Raw genomic sequence first — 19511 nt, forward strand, 5'->3', positions numbered from 1 at the left:
CATTGTGTCGAGCTACAGGTGAGTGAAGAGAGTTTCCAGCGCCCGCAGTGGAGGCTGGATGTGGGACTGCTGGCGGATGAAGGGGTGTGGGAGAGGATGAGGAAGTGTATACAAAACTACCTGCAGGTCAACGATACGGGGGAAGATTCAGCAGCGATGGTGTGGGAGGCACTCAAGGCAGTGATGAGAGGGGAGCTGATTTCAATCCCAGCTCACAGGGACAAGACGGACAGGGCAGAAACGGACCAACTGTTCACGGAGATCCTGCAGATTGACAGGAGGCAGGTGGGGACCCCGAGTGCGGAGCTCTTGAGGGACGGAGGAGGCTGCAGGCGGAGTTTGGGGTGGTGTCCACGGGTAAGGCAGTGGAGCAGCTCAGAAAGGCGAGGGGTGCGGTATATGAACATGAGAAAACCAGCAGGATGCTGGCTCAGCACCTCAGAAAGAGGGAGGTGGCTAGGGCAGTAAAGTGGTGGGTGGAGGCGGTAACTTGGTAGGGGATGCAGTGGGTGCGAACAGGGCTTTCAAGGACTTTTATAGCAAACTATAGCTCGGAACCCCTCACGGGGCCGGAGGGGCTGAGACGCTTCTTAGACGGCCTGACATTCCCAAAAGTGGGTAGAGAGCTAGTAGAAGGGCTGGGCGCCCCGATCAGAGCTGAGGAGATATTTGAGGGCTTAAAGGCCCTGCAGACAGGTAAAGCCCCAGGGCCGGAAGTTTACCCGGCAGAATTTTATAAAAAGTTCTCCAAGACATTGGAGCCGCTGCTGGTCAAGGTTTCTAATGAGACATGGGACAGAGGGGTGCTGCCCCAGACGATGTCGCAGGCTACCATCTCTTTGATTTTAAAACAGTACAAGAACCCGGTGTCGTGTGGGTCCTATAGGCCGATCTCCCTTAATGTGGATGCTAAACTGCTGGCAAAGCTTTTGGCCACTATGATTGAGGATTGTGTGCCGAGTGTTATTGGGGAGGACCAAACGGGTTCGTTAAAGGTAGGCAATTGGTGGTGAATATAAGAAGATTGCTTAATGTGATCATGATGCTACCAGAGGGAAAGGAGGTGGCAATGGACGCATAGAAGGCGTTTGAACGGGTAGAGTGGAGCTACTTATGGGAGGTGCTGGGATGGTTTGGATTTGGGGTGGGTTTCATCGACTGGGTCAGGCTGCTGTATCAGGCCCCGGAGGCGAGTGTGAGGATGGCTTCTGACTATTTTAGACTGCACCGCGGGACAAGACGGGTGCCCCCTCTCCCCACTGCTGCTTGCGCAAGCTCTAGAACCACTGGCAATTGCTCTGAGGGTGGCTCGGGTCGGGGGGGGTGGGGGGGTGGAGCATAGAGTTTCATTGTATGCAGATGACCTGCTCTTGTATGTTTTGGACTCGATGGCGGGGATGGACGGAATCATGGCGACCCTGGGGGAATTCAGCCGGTTTTTGGGGTATAAATTGAATGTGACAAAAAGTGACATGTTTGTAGTCCAGGAAAGAGGCCAAGGGGACCGGCTGAGGGAGCTGTCGTTCCGGCTAGTTGGGGACAGTTTCAGGTACTTGGGAATACATGTGGCGAGGGATTGGGGTCGACTACACAAGCTGAACCTGTCCCGGTTGGTAGATCAAATGCGAGCGGAGTTCCCTTGGGATGCGCTCCCGCTGTCGTTAGCTGGGAGAGTACATACAGTTAAAATAACTGTCCTCCTGAGATTCTTACTAGTGTTCCAGTGTCTCCCCATTTTCATTTCACGTTCCTTTTTTAAGAGGGTAAGCAAGATCACTTTGGGCTTTGTGTGGGTGGGCAAGTCCCTGCAAGTGAAGAGGGTGATGCTCGAGCAGAACTGGGGGCTTGCACTGCCGAATTTCAGCAACTATTATTGGGCGGCCAATATAGCCATATAAGGAACTGGGTGGTGGGGGGAGGGTCGGATTGGGAGCGGGTTGAGGCAGCCTCATTTAGGGGTACCAGTCTGGGGGCGTTGGTGATGGCGCCTCTGCCGTTGCCGCCGGCGCGCTTCTCCACCAGTCCTGTAGTGGTGGCAGCCCTTTGGATCTGGGGACAGTGGAGGAGGCACGTGGGAGCACCGGGAGCATCGGTCTGGTCCCCGATATGTGACAACCATCGGTTTGCTCTGGGGAGGTTGGATGGGGGGTTTTGGGTATGGGGAGGGCTGGAATTGAGCAGATGGGAGATTTGTTTTTGGAAGGTAGCTTCCCTAGCTTGAGGACGCTGGGGGCCAAGTTTGGGTTCAGGAGGGGGAATGAATTCCAGTGTATTCAGGTGCAGGACGTTTTGCGCAGGCAGGTGCCATTTTTTCCACTCTTGCCACTAAGGGGGATCCAAGATAGGGTAGTGTCCAGAGGATGGGTGGGGAAAGGAAGTGTCTCGGATATTTACAAGGAGCTCATGGGGGCGAAGGAGACGCAGACCGAAGAACTGAGGCATAAATGGGAGGAGGAGTTGGGAGGGGAGATTGAGAAAGGCCTGTGGGCGGACGCGCTGAGTAGGGTTAATGGGACTGCAACATGTGCCAGGCTTGGCCTGATTCAATTTAAGATCGTCCACCAGGCCCATATGACAGTGTCCCAGGTGAGCAGATTCTTAGGCTTGGAGAACAGGTGTGTAAAGTGTCTGAGAGGACCGGCAGACCATGTCCACATGTTTTGTGCATGTCCAAAACTTAGGAGATACTGGCAGAGGTTCGAGGACGTCATGTCTAGAGTATTGAACACGAGGGTGGCAATGAGTCCAGAGGTGGTGATTTTTGGTGTTTCAGAGGCCCCGGAAGTCCAGGGGGAGAAAGAGGCTGACGTTTTGGCCTTTGCTTCCCTGGTAGCCCGGAGACGGATACTTCTAGCTTGGAGGGACTCAAAGCGGCCAAAGTTGGAAATCTGGCTGTCAGACATGGCGGTTTTCCTGGGCTTCGAAAAAATCAAGTTCGCCTTGAGAGGGTCGTTAGGGTTCGCCCGGAGGTGGCAACCATTCATTAATTCTCCGCAAAGAAGTCGATTGTCAGCAGAGGAGGTGGGAGGGTTTTGGGGAATGTAGTATAGGCGGTCAATTAGGCAGATCTGGGTGAGATGGGCTACGGCAATTGCACTATGCACTTTGTTTACTCTACAGTGCTTTTGTTTTCTCATTCTGTAATTCTACTGTGTACAATGCCAAAAAATACCTCATTAAAACAGTTTATTAAAAAAAAAGAATAGCTTGTGGAATCCAGTACTAAAATGGCCTTGAGGTCACAACCTCTGTCTCAGAAGTAATATTAAGCTCAACTAATATCAAGTATATAAAGTGGTTTTAATAATTTCTGTGCAGCTAATAAGCCTATCAAGCACACCCTGTTTTATGCATAGAATATGGATGTCAACATACAGCTCTAAAGTATATCTGCAATAGTTTGTATATAATATCCCTTAGTGTAAAGTTGACAGCTTAGCAGTGGTCCATGATGGCAGAGGTGAAGCAGCAGAGAGGGGGAAATTACTAAATACGTCACTATGTTAGTCTTAGCAGAGACCTGGGCATAGCTGGATAACTAGATACAACTGGCCACGTCAAAAGCAGTTATCTGTTCTGTTGAAGAAAAAGGAGATGTAAGCACTTAATACCAAAATGTTTTTTCAGGGGCGGCATGGTGGCGCAAAGCTTAGTAACTGCTGCCTCACAGTGCCAAGAACCCAGGTTCGATTCTGGCCTCTGGTCACTGTCCTTGTGGAGTTTGCACATTCTCCCCATGTCTGGGTGGGTATCACCCCCACAACCCAATATATGCAGCATAGATGTATTGGCCACGCTAAATTGACCCTTAATTGGGGGGGGGGGGGAAAGTATTGGATACTCTAAATTTTAAATAATCAAAAAAAGCTCCTGTTTATAAACACTAAGATCAGGTTCAAAGTAGGGTAATTGAGATGCATTCAAGTGTGAAGGTAAATTAAAATACACAATCCAGATACCTGGCGGTCTGGAAGATATTACCTTGTCAGGACTAATCTAGCTAGTTCCATTACCATGTATTTTACTGTAGCATGCAATTATTTCCCCCCCCCTTCAGATGCTTGTTCATTTCCCCTCAGCATCTCCCTCCCCCATACCAGACAGAGCAAGGGCAATGGAAAAACAGGAAAGAGGCTGAGGCGCTGCAGCTACAAATATGAGTGAAGATGTTTTGTACAAGGCTTTTGAAGCAGGGGAAGGGATTATATGAACTGCTTTAAAGTAGGAATTCAGAACGAATGCACTGATGCCTGAGTAGACGTAGCAAGTAAAACTCATGGCTGTGACATTCCACTGAGCTGTAAACTATGCAACATCCCAAATGATTGAAGAGAATCTCTTGATCGAGGCTGCCTAAACTGGAGAAGCATCCGCAAAGGTGTCAACCATTCAGAGTTCTTTGGCAGACCAAGATGGAGGCTAAGTGCAAACAGCAGAGGAAGTATACAAAAATCTGAGCATCCCACCCAACCACCAACAGCATCCAACACTACCTGCCCCACCTGGAGCAGAGTGTGTGAATCCAGTATTGGTATTTCTAGTCACCTCAGGAACCACAACACCAGAGTGGATGAAAATCATCCTTGGTGCCAAGAGACTGCTTAAGAAGTATCTGGCTCAAGGTCAGCTAGAAGATTGTGGTGTTTTAGTTCAGCAAGTGATAAAAAAAACATGGGTTATAGTTTTGGTGGTAGCTCGAGTGCAGGGAGGTGATCTTTCAAGAAAGCAAAGTTGTATTAGATGTGGGGAAGGAATCACAGCTGAAGGTCAAGCAGTATGCCAATAATTAGCACCTCTGGACTAAGGTGGAGATGGTAGCCAGGCTGGCTAACAATCAAATTCAGAGGAATTAATTGGCCAGCAGGAACTGAAGAAGCTGTGCAGTTTTGCAGACACAAGAGCAAAAGGAAATTTCGGTTTATGCAAGTAGGCAGTAGGACAGTGCAGCAACAAACTGGAATCAAAGGAAGTGCTACAGACGTAGGCAGATTTTTTATCAATAAGGCGATCGAGGGTTATGGGCAGAAAACAGAAAAGTGGATTTGAGGATCATCAGATCAGCCATGATCTCATTGAATGGCAGAGCAAACTTGATGGGCTGAGTGGCCTGTGGTGAATGTAATATAGATGTATATATGTTAATTAACACTGTCTTTGTACGTGCAGTAGCGCTATTCTACCACTAGGGGGAGTAGCGCTGGGAGCATTCAGGAACTTGTACTGGGCTCCACCCACGACTCCTCCCCCTAGTGCAGCTGTATAAATACCCGTGTCCAGAGTCAGCCTGAGTTCACTACGAGTTCATCATCAGGTAACAGGCTGGCTCTGAAGTAAGTCGATTAAAGCCTAGATTCACATCGGAAACACGTGTCTGGTGAACTGATGGTTCCATCATGGCCTACCTGTCTGTTCTGGATAATACTGAGGGGGATAGAATGTGAATGAGCAAGTGGAGGAGACCGAGACTGGAACTCCATTGTAAGTTCAAGGTTCAGGAAAAAAAAAGTCAAGGAACACACAGCTTTGATAATAGACAGGATATTTTATTTTAATGGAGGAATTGGTTTTTTTTGTGTGTTTCAGTAACAGACCAATTTTCAGAATCATTGGTCTTCATAGTTCTGCAAATTTGACAAAACACCACAAAGACTAGATTGTCTTGATGCATTCAATATTAAACGATTTCTAATACACATTTGTTAACAATACCTATGAAGACACAACATGCTGTATTTAAATAATTACACTGGGACAACACTAACATCGAAACACAATACATTGAAACAAGCATACAATCCGCACGACATAGTGGCAACAGCTCAGTGCCGTTACAAACAAGCTGGATATAATACCAAGGAAAAAGCCAGTGAAGTTCCTGTCAAAATACTCGCTGGTTGTCTAACAAAAAGGAATACACAGCTTTGCAGATATTTAATTTAAAATTTAAACCAGGGAGATGGATGTGCGTGTATGTGGCGGGGGGGGGGGGGGGGGGGGGGGGGGAAGTACTTTAAATTACTTCTTAACATCAAGGGGTGAAGTTCAGAATATCTTCCTCACTGGAATTAGAAGGAATTTCACCCCTATCTTTTTAAAGTCTCTCTGGCTTTCTATGGCATAGTTAAAGCTATCATGCCCCACAGTTGTCAAATATTTTCAATTAAATCCAGTGAGAGCTCTGGGATCACACATCACTATTTGTTCAAATAGGTTTACAATTTTACAGGTGTGGATGGGGGAAAAAATCCAGTGCTACTCTTGTACTGCTGTGTTATTTTGCCAATTGCCGAGTCAGATTTTTAGCCATATAGCAATTGCTTGGCCTATGCTGGGACCACAGAAGAAACCTCAGGATATAGATTTTATTTTTAAAAGGGGTAGGGAATTTTCACTATTAAATTGATTGAGATTGGGGGGGGGGGGGGAACAATATTCCTGACAACTGTGGGTCGGTGTGTTTCTGGTCAACTTGAGCTGGGGGAGAGACTAACTCCATCTAAACAATTTCTTTAAAACAAATGGAGTTTTATTAATTTGAAAGTCATTTGCTGAAAGCTCCAATTGAACAATTTTGTTATTTTTTAATACTAAAGAGAAGGAATGCAAGAGAAGTTATTTAAATTGCTTCATCCCAATGACCAAATTGCTGTGTGACAGGTTGCAACTCACCGGATTACACATCAAGGATATTTGCAGCATTTCATTGGGAATGTAATGAGAGAAATCCGAATTAATGTATTTTTCTTATTTAGTGCCCTATGCATAAAATGTTTATCCAGCACAAATAACTGCTACAATAAAAGACTCAAATCCACCATTAATAGAATGCCTAATAAGGAAGTTTCATCTACATTTTCAATTAAATGTTCAAGAATTGATTTCAGTGAAAATTGCTGCACTTGCTAAATTGGGCCTTTGCAACAATTTGAACCTTGATCCCAGAATTTCATCTGCTACTAGAAATTATTTTTCACAACACCATTGTAACTCCTGTTTTTTGCACAATCCAACTGCAGGTACAAGTTATACAAACTAACTAAACAATTATAGCTTCTAGTTTCTTTCCACTCTTCAAAAATAAATAACTTTAATTCAATCTATATTCTTTAGGTTAAACAGTTGAGGATTTAGTTTAAAAAATCAATTTACAAAATATTGAGACAAGAAAACGCAAAACAAATCACTTGAGTGTAACAACTAAACAGATTTGGAATGAGCACTAGTGAACATGGAGGACACTGAATCCCGACTGGCACCAAAACCTCTTGCTGTAAGATAAGCCTGCAATTTTCATTCTGAAAGTAATGTTATGAACTGAAAATACACAACAATACCTGTACTGAGTTCATTTGTCCGTACCCAGCATCTGCATTTGACAAAATTAAAATATTCTGAAACATAAAACGCCCATTCGTGCAACGTGAGTCAAGCCCAGCTTTGTGTTTTTTCGAAGAGCCAGGTTTGAAGCCGTAAAATAGATCAACAAATTAAATATTTTAGTTCAAGGTCAAATCTGAATACACAGTATCACAAACGCGGAAAACTAAACATCATCAAATGCAGTCATGTATTTGTTTGTAAAGTGTAAATCACAATCACAGGAACACTCAGTACATTGGCCAGCTTCTTTCGGATGCTTTAGTAAACACCGATGGGAACATGTTTATATGTAGAGTGCTCGGCTTCTAAAGATTGCATACGGGGATGGAATGTATTTATTTTATGAAGTATAGTTTATGGAGCCGGACACTTCGAATGGATTTGTATCTCCTCTCTCCCATGCCCTGAGGTGCTATTTCTTGTCCTGCATTCAGCTTATTATTTCTACTTGTCAATGGCAGAGTGGCATTTATTTAGTCTTGAAAGCTTTAAGGATAATACTGCTCATTTAAATCCATATGTGGGAGGCAATATTTGATCAGTGGACTCGCCTGTTACATTGATTGCTTGCAGTACAATTACAAGATCCTAACAGCATCATTACTATTCCCTATAACACAGCTAGGTGTTTCACACATTGACCAAGTGAATAATTTGCTCTGGCAAGCCTCCCCTTACAAGAAGTTTTGCAAAAATCGTGCCCAACAATACAGTTCACAGCTGAACACCTTTAAGCCCAGGCTAATAGTGTGTCAACGATGGACTTGCGCCCACGTACAATAAAGCAGCAGCAGCACACCATTAGACCCACGATAGGCGGTTATAAACTTTGTTACATATACATACATAAACACACGCAATGTCAAAAAAATTTGCAAAAGCCTTTCACAAAATATTCTGTTTTCTGGATTTACAAAAACAAACTTCCATTTATATAAAACATCACATACTCACTTGGACATACTGCCAATTGGAAAAGTTGCCACATTACCAACTATGCACCATGAACAGAAACAGCCTATGCCTGCCACTACATTCCATAAGCAGTTTAAAACAAACCTTTTCCATCATGTCCATGAGCATTCTAAGTTTAAAAAAATAAATAGTAGATTAGAATAAGTGGTTAAAAGAATGCCAATTGAAAGAAAAATCTACTTCAGCCATGTTAATAGAATTATTTACAGCTTGGAAATAAATGTGTTTTGATACATTCTTAAACCATTCCACAAATCAGACAGAACTAACCAGTTTACGGACTGTTTAATCCATAACACTAATTGGTGTGGCTAACATGAAACATTTTTTAACGTACAAAATGAGACACGAAAGACATTGAGTTTTTCCTTTTCCTTACAGTTATCTATGAATCCTGGCGACTGATCATATTTTTTTAAAATCAGCACCTGAAAAAAAGTGCAGATGAAGTTTTCGAACTGGAACATTTTGTATCGCTGCAGAGTCAACATTTTAAAATATGTTTCAATGATGTGCCATTTGGTGAACTAGCGTCATGAACTTCAGGGTTGACCAGAGTGCCGGAATTTCAGAAATTGTACTCCAACATAAGTTTCTCCACAGTCCTTTGCTGCAGCTGCCTGATAAGACTTTCACTGGCACAAAACAGGAAATTGTACTAGAATTCAGAATGGTTTTCAAGCAAAATGAACGTTAAAGGTATCTTAACCATGCCCTTCATAGTGCTGCGATGGCTATGGCTGGGATAATTCCCCAAATTGGACATTAATCAGCAGAATGGGCAAAAAACAAAATAGTTAAATGATACATTACACTGGCATAGTACACAAAGGAAACAAAACTGAACTATTAACACTGAAACAGGTATATCCATGTTTGTTACAACCCAGTACGCACAATAGCATGTCACAACTTAGGAACAGCGCCGCAATTTTTGCATAGCTTTCACTTGAGATCTCCTTCTCCGTGAATGGACTTTTTGATGCGTAGCAACATTGTCGTCAGCCATTGGTCCAATCGTGATATCGAATCAAATTCTTTCACCTATAGGAACAAACAAAAATAAAACGTCCATCCAACTGACAAGGACTGTTTGACATATGAGAACATTTTATCTGGCTTAGAAAAGCACAAACACACACCTGGAGATACCTAGGTAATTCAGAATTTCTAGCTTTGCCCATGTTTGACCTGGTGCCATGGGCTTCATGCAGTCAGATTCAATACTTTATTTTGAAATTTAGAGTACCCAATTCTTATTTTTTCCTAATTAAGGGACAATTTTAGCATGGCCAATCACCTACCCTGCACATCTTTGGGTTGTGGGGGCGAAACCCACGCAGACACGGGGAGAATGTGCAAACTCCACATGGACAGTGACCCGGGGCTGAGATCGAGCCCGGGTTCTCAACACCATGAGGCAACAATGCTAACCACTGCGCCACTGTGCCGCCCCTGTCCAGATTCAATACTAAGGACCCCCTACCACTGTGCCACGACTTCTTGTGGTTCAGGGCATTCCCAGTAATGACAATGAAGGAGAGTGGCTACTGGTATGGCTGTAATGTATGATTCAGTGAGCATGACTATGTCAGGCTGTTGCTTGACTAGCCTGTGAGTGAGCTCTTCCAATTTTTGGCATACATTAGTAAGGAGAACTTTGCAGGGTTGATTAGGCCATGGCGTCCAGCTGTCGTTTCCAGTGCATAGATCAATACTGTGTAGAGTGTCCAACTCTTATTTGACATTTTTTGTAATGGTTTGATATAGCCGAGTAGCTTGCAAGACTGCCTCAGATGGTAATTAGGAGTCAAGCACATTGCTGTTGGTCTAGAATCCTGTGTCAGCGAGGCTGGCTAAGGACAGCAGGTCTTCTCCAAAGGAGATTAATGAATCTGATGGGTATTCACAGCAATCTTGTAGCTTCATGATCATAATTTACGAGACTAGCATTTTTTAATCAATTGCATTCAAATCTCCCCAGCTGCTGTGGTGGAATTAGCATTAGTCCAGGCCTGTGTAGTACTAGTTCAATAACATTACCGCAAGGCTACCATTCCCATCCCTCCTGTAAAATGGCTTTGCAGGTGTTGAAGTTTCTCAATAGAAAAATCGAACCAATAGCAGCAAAAAAATGAATAATATGCACCACCCCATATCTTGTTACAATTATGAGGTATCTAAGATGGTTACACTTTGGGACTGTGTCTGTAATTTCAGGTAAATGAAGATAGCCTTGTGACCTGTGCTGACTTCTGCCTGCTCTGATTATTAAGGGATTTAACAGGGGCCAGATTGTTTTACTAGGAAGAAGATGCAAAGTATTTACATTTGAAGTCAATGGCAGAAGCCTCTATGCGGACAGAGGATAGACTGTGAGTCTCTAAAGTCACAGGAAAGTGTTACAAATGTCTGATTGTGACCAGTTGTGCTGAACAATGTTCATATATTTCCAAGATAAAAGAGAGTTGGGTTCCGAGGGATAACTAATCAGCATTTCTACCTGGATATAAGGCCCATGTGATTCACATTGCCATAGTGATTGGTCTTTGAGGGGGAAGGGTGTGAGATTTCCATGAAAACTCTCAGACAAGGTTAGTCCTCCAAGACCCTAGAGAAGGAGAGCAACTACAAGCAGCAAGATGCTGTGGTTCCTCATGTGGAATTGTGTGGGTGTGTCCACACTTGGACTAAGAAAACAAAATTCAGGAGGAGTTAAAGTGAAACTAGATTTGCTTAGCTTGCACTTTGAGGAAGAATCGGTGTGAAAAAGCCTCACTGTGAAAGTGAGGACCGGGAGAGACGGATAGTAAGTACAGGAGATGAGAGAGGTGGGTGGGGCTGGTGAGGGCGAGGGGTTTATATTTGGAGGAGAGGTTCGCAGTGTGGAAGAGTTGCAGGAGAGAGTAGTGTTCCTGAAAGGAAGTGAATTTAGGTATTTACAAGTGAGGGACTTCACAGGAAAGCGTGGATCGGGTTTCCCCGCTTCCGAAATATTCCCTTTTGGAACGGTTGCTGCGTCTGGATGTGGAAGGGGAGGGTAGGATTGGGGACATATATGGGTGGCTGGAGGAGCAGGGGGGGAATACAAGTGGTGAGGATCAAGGAGAAATGGGAGGAGGAGTGGGGGGGGGGGTAGTGAGATAGGATGGGGAGTGTGGAAGAGGCGATGTGCAGGATTAACTCGACCTCGGTGTGCAAGGATGAGTTTAATACAGTTTTAGGTGGTACACATGACTCAGGCGAGGGTGAGTGAGTTCTTCCAGGGGTGGCAGGCAGGAATGTGTGAAGTGTGGGCAAGGACCAGCAAACCACGCACATATGGTTTGGGGGTATGAGAAGTTAGAGAAATATACTGGGCGGACCTGTACGACTTCCTCCGACTGGAAAAGATCAAGTTCGAATTGAGGGGTTCAGGGGAGGGCTTTGAGTCTCGCTGGGATTGTTCACTGACATGTTTAAGGAATTGTTTGTTGCGGAGGGTGGTGAAAAAGGGGATAAACCTGTACAGTCTCTAAAATTGTGAGTTGGGGAGAACGTTCACCAGATTATTCATGTTTTTGTATTAGAACATTGAACATAGAACAGTACAGCACAGAACAGGCCCTTCGGCCCTCAATGTTGTGCCGAGCCATGATCACCCTACTCACCCACGTATCCACCCTATACCCGTAACCCAACAACTCCCCCCTTAACCTTACTTTTATTAGGACACTACGGGCAATTTAGCATGGCCAATCCACCTAACCCGCACATCTTTGGACTGTGAGAGGAAACCGGAGCACCCGGCGGAAACCCACGCACACAGGGGGAGGACGTGCAGACTCCACACAGACAGTGACCCAGCCGGGAATCGAACCTGGGACCCTGGAGCTGTGAAGCATTTATGCTAACCACCATGCTACCCTGCTGCCCTGAAATAAAATACATGAAAACAAACTACCAGGCTAAGGAAGGGAAAAAAACAAAAGTAGACTCTTCGAAGCTACAGATCTCCCTGGACTAGTTCTGGGAGAATTGAATGTCTATTTGAAGGACAGTGTAAAGTAAATCTGCGAAGCCGCTTTCAGTTGTGCTAAAAGAAAAGGGGGAATTTCCTGTTTGGTAGTCTGAAGTATAAATTAACCACAAAGATAGTGTTTAGTTGATGGTGCTTTTAGTTACAATAAAAGTCGTAAAATGTGAAATCCTGTCTAGTGATCCTTTCAGCTATTAACTGGAAATTTGAATTTCCTTTTAAAGGCTATCGGTCTCTATGGAGATTTTAACACTATGCGTCAGATCACCAATTCCTGAACTCTTTCGATAAATGAAACTATTAATCCATCTGAACTCTCACATCACAATGGATGTCGACCTATGTTTCTGAAACGAATGTTATTTAAAACGTATATTTTGAGTCTGCAATATTAATGGAGTTGAACCTTTCACAACTTGTCAGTACTTACTGCTTCGGTGTATGCTTCACCATTTTGTTCCTCATGAGCTTCAAGCAATTTCTATCAACAGGAAAAAGAAGAACAGTCAATACGGATGCAGGTGCAAGTTCACAATAGGGCTGCTATTCATGCCTGTCGCAATGAATGAAGTGACCACGCAGAGGTAAAGACAAAGTACGACAAGGAGCTGAGGGGGTGGGGTTGGTATATCTGGGGCAGTCCTAGGTTTTGGAAAAATGAGAGTCTTGAAAGACTTGCATTGATATAGAGCCTTTGATGACCAGCAGGCTCTGCAAAGCGCTTTACAGCCGATGAAGCACTTTTAGACATTGAGGTATACCCCATGCCAAAAATAAAAATATAGTGAGGGGAAATATGATATCCCCTTGGGGGATCCCCTTGGCTGTGCCTATGTACTGAGGATAGATCTTAAATTGGGAATCTGATCAATGGATTTATAACTGTTATTTTTCATTCTGTCTCTTACTGCTGATGATATGAAGGTTTATTCTGACAACTTTCTTTTTTCAAATGGTTATTGGGAACTGGTGTTCTCCTCAAACCTTGGAGTATCTTTCCTGTGCTGCAAAGATTTATTGCCACGGAGAACATAGCAGTGATAGGTACTCCAATCCAAGAATGCAAGTGGTCACTTTATTTTTGGCATCGTCCAGGTCCAGAACTCAAGTCACTGTCTATTTTACTCTATATTTTACTCTAATTTATTCTATTACACTGGGATGGTTTTGTTAGGGCAACAAGGAGTCTACACCAAGTAGATCGAAACATAAACTTACTTTATTTTACAATTACAATTATTTACAGTTCCAGTTGTTCCCTACTGGGTCTTCTCTAGTCAATGCCTTACTGGCCAACTCTATTTACACAAGGCCAAGTAACATGAAGTATCCCCCTTATTCTGCAAGTCCAACAGGGTAGTTAATCATCCATGCGGGTTATAATAGATGGGACCCGAGTTATAAATTGTTAAGATTTTTAACTCGGGGCTTATTTTAGCAAAGGACTGTGGTTGTTGTCTAAAAATAAGTGAGCAAAAGAGGGCAATGAACAGAATGATGGACAGCAGCAAGCAATGTATAGTAGCTGCTACTTCTATCATCAATGACCAAATTTGTCATAAAAATAAGCTTTATACAGTATCAAGCATTAGCGGGTTTGAGATATTTATACTTTTACAACTAAGGGGTGAGATTTTCGGATCCTTCCCGCCAACAGGATACCAGTTGCCATAGTTTGCCTCCTCCTCCACCGTGCCGGGGAGTTGGGGGGGGGGGGAGATTAGGAATTAGGAACGATATACTGAGGATAGATCGTAAATTGGGAATCTGATCAATGAATTTATAACTTATTTTTAATTCTGTCTCTTTCTGTAGATGAATGTCTATTCTGATTTATTCTTGCAACTTTCTATTTTTATGTAGCTATTCGGGCTGGTGGTTATTGCCACTCAGCCCTTCGAACCTGCTCTACTATGTAATAAGATCATGGCTAATCTGATTGCAACCTTTCATCTATTGCCAATAACCTTTCACCCCCTTGTTGATCAAAAAATCTATCTAGCTCAGCCTTATTAATATTCATGACTCTGCTTCAACTGCCTTTTGAGGAAGAGAGTTCCAGAGACTCATGACCCTCTGCGAGAAATAATTCTCCTCATCTCTTGTCTTGAATGAATGACCCCTTATTTTTAGATTCTGCCACAAGAGGAAACATCCTATCCACATCCACCCTGTCAATACCCCTCAGGATCTTAAAGGTTTCAATAAACTCGCCTCTGAATACTAATGTTTGATTATTCAATTTCTCAGTCGTTTTTAGTTTTCCATTCTTGCCGTAATTACTTACCTACTATAAAGGCAATCTTTTATGCCTCAGTTCCATAACACCTATTCAGCTTGTCATGAAATATTGATTAGTTAAGTGAAATATAAATAATTGAATTCATGTATAATTAGGATATTATACTTCAGAAATGAATAAATGGTTACCTTAGTTAAACAGGCCAACAGATCTTACCCAAAAGCCTTTGCAGATACATGCCCAGGACATCTCATCAGATAGAACTTTTCCAAACTGTTTCACATGAACATCCTGGTATAGGTTGTTACAAAAGCTTACACAAGGCACAGATACAGCATAATAGTGTCCCAGGAATAGTAGAATATTTAAGCTCGGTCTATTCTGCATCCTAAATGGCTTTTTGTTTTGAGAAAATAAAATGTTAAAAGAGTATCTTAATCTGCCGTAGTCAACGTTGTCTGCAAAGGGGGACACTGATGGTTTATATTTTTAGAAGAAAAATGAATCACACATTGGCTCTAGATGGTACAGAATGCCTCCTTAAATCATTATCAATTAATTTAAAATCATTAATCAACTTAACTGGAATATTGCACATCATTCTTACAAGATTCAATATTTGCTGAAATGGGGGAAAAAAAGATGTATCTGTAAAACCTCAGATACTTTCAACCAGTTTGCTTACTCAAACGTTTTCCCGATGTGTCTTTATTAACGAGGAGAACAAACAACAAATACAAGTTCAAATTCAACAATATTTATTAACACAAATTAACCCTTAAATTACCCACAAAATATACTAGAAGTACCCAAGATCAGTGTATACTACCCACAAAGATGGCTTGGTAGGGCTGTGGATTTGATCACTGCATTCCTTTGGTCTGTCTTCCCGAAGGTGGTTTTCACTGGAAGTCTCTTCCTTCCTTCTATGGTCTGGTCATTCTTTCTTCTCTGGTCTGGGCAAGGTCACCTCCCATGCCGAGTCTTTGCTGCCGAGGAATCCGGAGTTCCTACACCAAATAAGGTGATGGCGGGAACTGTGGGCATCTGAAAGTCTGAAGCGTTCTGAGCTTGCAACAATAGACCCATGCATATCAATCGGATCGATTATATCTTGATGGTCGATTGACAGGGCCGGTTCGGACACTTCTTGGCAGTCCTGTCTGACCTTTTGTGTACTCAAACTTGCCCAGTTTGAATTCCCATGAGGCTGTGCTGGAGCGACTGTGGCTTATTTTAAAGTACCCAATTCCTTAATTTAAAATGACCAATTTCAATCGGGCCTAAGCGCTAGGCCCTGGTAGGTCACCACAACCTCATAATGGACAAAGGAATCTTAAGATGCAGTAGAGTTTAAATTTATTTTGTAAAATACAATTGATGAGAATAAGAAAGTAAAAGTCATTCCAGACATTCCAGAAGATATTACAAACAGTTATTGACCAGATATACGCTCACAATTTTCACACTATGAAGCAACAATTAAAGAGTTATCAATAAAAGGCATGATATAGCCTTATAAAACAGGGAGGGGTTCATACAAAGAGATTGCACCCACAGCAGCTAAGGATGATGTAATTCAATCCAATAGACTACAAGATAGTCATTTGAGACAGGCAGGTTGTACAGAAACCTATAGGTCAACACTTCTCACACTGCTGAAAGGTTTTAAAGCGAGTTTCTGCTCTGGAGAATCCAGCTCATCAGACAGCTAAAACACTTGGGGATTTAAGGTAACACTTTGCTTTAAATATTTAACACATATTCGGAGACATTTTAGTCTGTAGTAAGAATCTTTTTTAATACTGGAACCATGTTAGAAATATTGGGTGCGATTCTCCAGAAATGAAAATGAAAATTCACGACGGCACAAAAGGGGAGCAGGGATGACCAATTCTGGCCCCCACAGGGGCCCAGCATAGCACTGGAGCAGTTCACACCGCTCCAGCCTCCCTTCCCAGCACCAAATGGATGCAGCGCCAACCCGACCATGTGTGGGGGACTTCCTCAGCAACATGGCATGGTGGTTCAGGGGCCAGCGTGCAAAAACGTAGGCCCGGGGTGGGGGGGGGGGGGGGGGGGGGGGGGGGGGGGGGAAGAGGCCGACCCGCCAATCAGTGGGTCCCGATCGCGTGCCAGACCCCATCGGAAGCCCCCCCGCCTAGGGACGGAGCCCCCCTCCCCGAGACTGCCCCCGACCCTTCGCGCAGAGTTCCCGCCAGCAGCGACCAGGGGTGAACGGCGCCAGAGGGACTCTGCCGTTTCCACGCGGCCACTCGGCCCATCAAGGCCGGAGAATCGGCGGCCCTGCCGCGGACAGAGGCCCGCGACTGGCGCCGTGCCAAACGCGCCGGTGCAAATGGCGCCAATTCTCCGCACCTCAGAGAATCGCATGCCGGCATCTGGGCGGCGTGGTGTGGTTGCGGCCCGACGCGGAGCTCGGAGAATCGAGCCCATTGTATTTTACATCTTTGTATTGACTTTAACATTGAGATGTGTTTAACAATTTGGTGTATTGCTAATTATGGTTCTTAAATAAATTAGTAAATCAGTTAGTACGGTATAACCGCTCATGTATGCAACTTGTAAGGACCTCAACTGTTGTACACTCTCAGTGAAGAGAGACTCCCAGACCCTTTTAATATCCATGTAGTTACAACCTAGCTGGTAATTATTAAAAAGGCCAGCTGGAAGAAGATACTGGGCTTGATTCTCTGGTCTCCCGGAAGCAGGAGGTGGCACGCCATTCGCTGGTGGCGGGATTCTCAGATCCCGCCCCTGTCAATGGGAATTTCCATTGAAGCCACCCCATGCCACCAGCGGGACCAGGGATTTCCGCCACTGGTGAACAGCCGGAGAATTCCGGCCATTATCTGGTGGTGGTTGTCTTTCTTGGGGAAGTAGTTATTGTTAGATGAATTGGACATTCTGAATTCTTCCTCAGTGTACCCGGAATGTGGCAACTGAGGGATTTTCACAGTAACTTCATTGCAGTGTTAATGAAAGCCTACTTGTGACACTAATAAAGATTATTATTCTTATTAGTTCATTTGCTTAGACTCAAAATAAGTGTCTGCAGGAAGTGGCTGTTTTAACCTCCAATTGAAGGAGTGCTCTAGATCTGGGATGGCTTAACAGAAAGCGCTTAGGGTTGAAATCCACTTCGAGCTTACCAGATAGTAAACCCTCTTTTTTGAGAAGTGTATTGATTCTCAAGCATTACCTTTAAAAGTTTGCATTCTCGTGAATCTGAAAATGCTGGGAACATTTCTTCATACTTCTCCAGAGCAATCTGTGATAAAACAATGATTTAATTTCATTACAGGCTCATTAAATATGCAAAATCAAAATGGAGGGATAAAATAAAATATTTAACTTATTTTTACTTAAATTGGTTTTCTTTCTTAATAACACTCATGTTCATAAGCATTTTCAATTTGGCTTATTAATACATTTCTGTTCATGATAATGCTAGCATTTCAGTCATGAATATATAGTGCCTCCAATCTGATTACACTTTTGTAGGTTACAGCCCCTTACACAGGAATGGAAAAGATGCTATATTAGCCTGAATTTTGCCAAGTGGTGAGGGAATGGATTTCACCATTCACCTCACTTACAGTTCATTGAATCACAGAATCCCTACAGTGCAGAAGGAGGCCATTCAGCCTATCAAGTCTGCACCGACCCTTGGAAAGAACACCCTACCTAGGCCCATACCCCACCCTATCGCCGTAACCTAGTAACCCCACCTAACCGTAAAGATATAAGGGACAATTTAGCATAGCCAATCCACCTAACCACAGGCCACAGACTTTTAGCAGGCTTGTCAGCAGAGATTTCCCTTCATCCAGCATGTGTTTGAAATAAGTGCTCTCTGCATGGGGATCTGTGATGTTGGAGACAGCAAGCAGCAGCGAAGCTTCTCAACCACATTGAAGAATCCTAACAGATTCATGCAGACAGGCAAAGTAAGAGGTAAAAATAAATTATGTTTAAATAATTGTACAGGAAGCAAACTTAATACTGGGATATACTAATAAGATTAAGGGAAAATAGTAAATAGAAAAGCTTTAAAAAATGGAAACCTGCAACTTAATTTCCTTGTAAAATATATTTTCATTGTCAGCAGAAACCTGCAACTTAATTTCCTTGTAAAATATATTTTCATTGTCAGCTGTATATATCATTTATTACACTCTTAAAAGCACATTTACTCCTTTTTGTAAAAGCTCAAACTTTGCAATCTGTCCTTAGTGCAAGAATGGTGATAACCAACCCAATTCCATGCCACAAAATTGATCTTGGTGACACACAGTGGCAACAGTGTGTACCATATGCAGCAATTTACCAAATCTCATTTGACAGCAGGTGCCAAACTGTGACCTGTACCATCTAGAAGGACAAGGGCAGCAGATGTATGGGAACATAACCGCCTGCAAGCTTCCTTCCAAGTACACATAACATTCCTGACTTAAACCTATATCACCGTTCCTTCACCATCACTGAATCAAAATCATGGAACCCCCTCCCTAGCAGCACTGTGGATGTACCTGCGGCAGATAGACCAGAGTATTTCAAGACAGTAACTCACCACCGCCTTCACCTTGCCAGTGATGCCTACATATCATGAAATAATTTTACAAATTTTGGTGGTGATGGCTGCAACAGCACCCCCTGGAGAAGGAGGGCATCACTGACAGATTTCCAAGCTTACCTGTGCAAGCGCGTATGTCAGGAGTTTCTGCTAGTTTTAATAGTAATAATGGTGAGTGTTGACAGTCTCACCATTATCCGTACAGTAAAATGTGAACTATTACCCCGTTTCATTCTCTATCTCTCTCTGCCTTTCCAGAAAATGTAACTACTCGCAAGAGGGAAATGAATGAACGATGA

At 43.4% G+C, this 19511-nt stretch overlaps 1 protein-coding gene across 1 annotated transcript in view; it reads right to left on the bottom strand.

Annotated features, from left to right (window-relative positions):
• Positions 1-5522: 5522 nt before the first annotated feature.
• The window catches only part of LOC119971048 (beta-soluble NSF attachment protein), a 74817-nt gene continuing 60828 nt past the window's right edge, over positions 5523-19511 (bottom strand). Inside the window, exons 9-11 of the mRNA XM_038806171.1 lie at positions 17839-17907; positions 12804-12854; positions 5523-9399 (exon numbers count right to left, since the gene is read on the bottom strand). Of these exons, the coding sequence (XP_038662099.1) occupies positions 9301-9399; positions 12804-12854; positions 17839-17907 (219 nt within the window). The 3' untranslated portion in view covers positions 5523-9300. The remainder of the gene's footprint in view (positions 9400-12803; positions 12855-17838; positions 17908-19511) is intronic.

The sequence above is a fragment of the Scyliorhinus canicula genome, chromosome 1 (assembly GCF_902713615.1).
Source record: "Scyliorhinus canicula chromosome 1, sScyCan1.1, whole genome shotgun sequence".
In the NCBI taxonomy this organism is placed as follows: domain Eukaryota; kingdom Metazoa; phylum Chordata; class Chondrichthyes; order Carcharhiniformes; family Scyliorhinidae; genus Scyliorhinus; species Scyliorhinus canicula.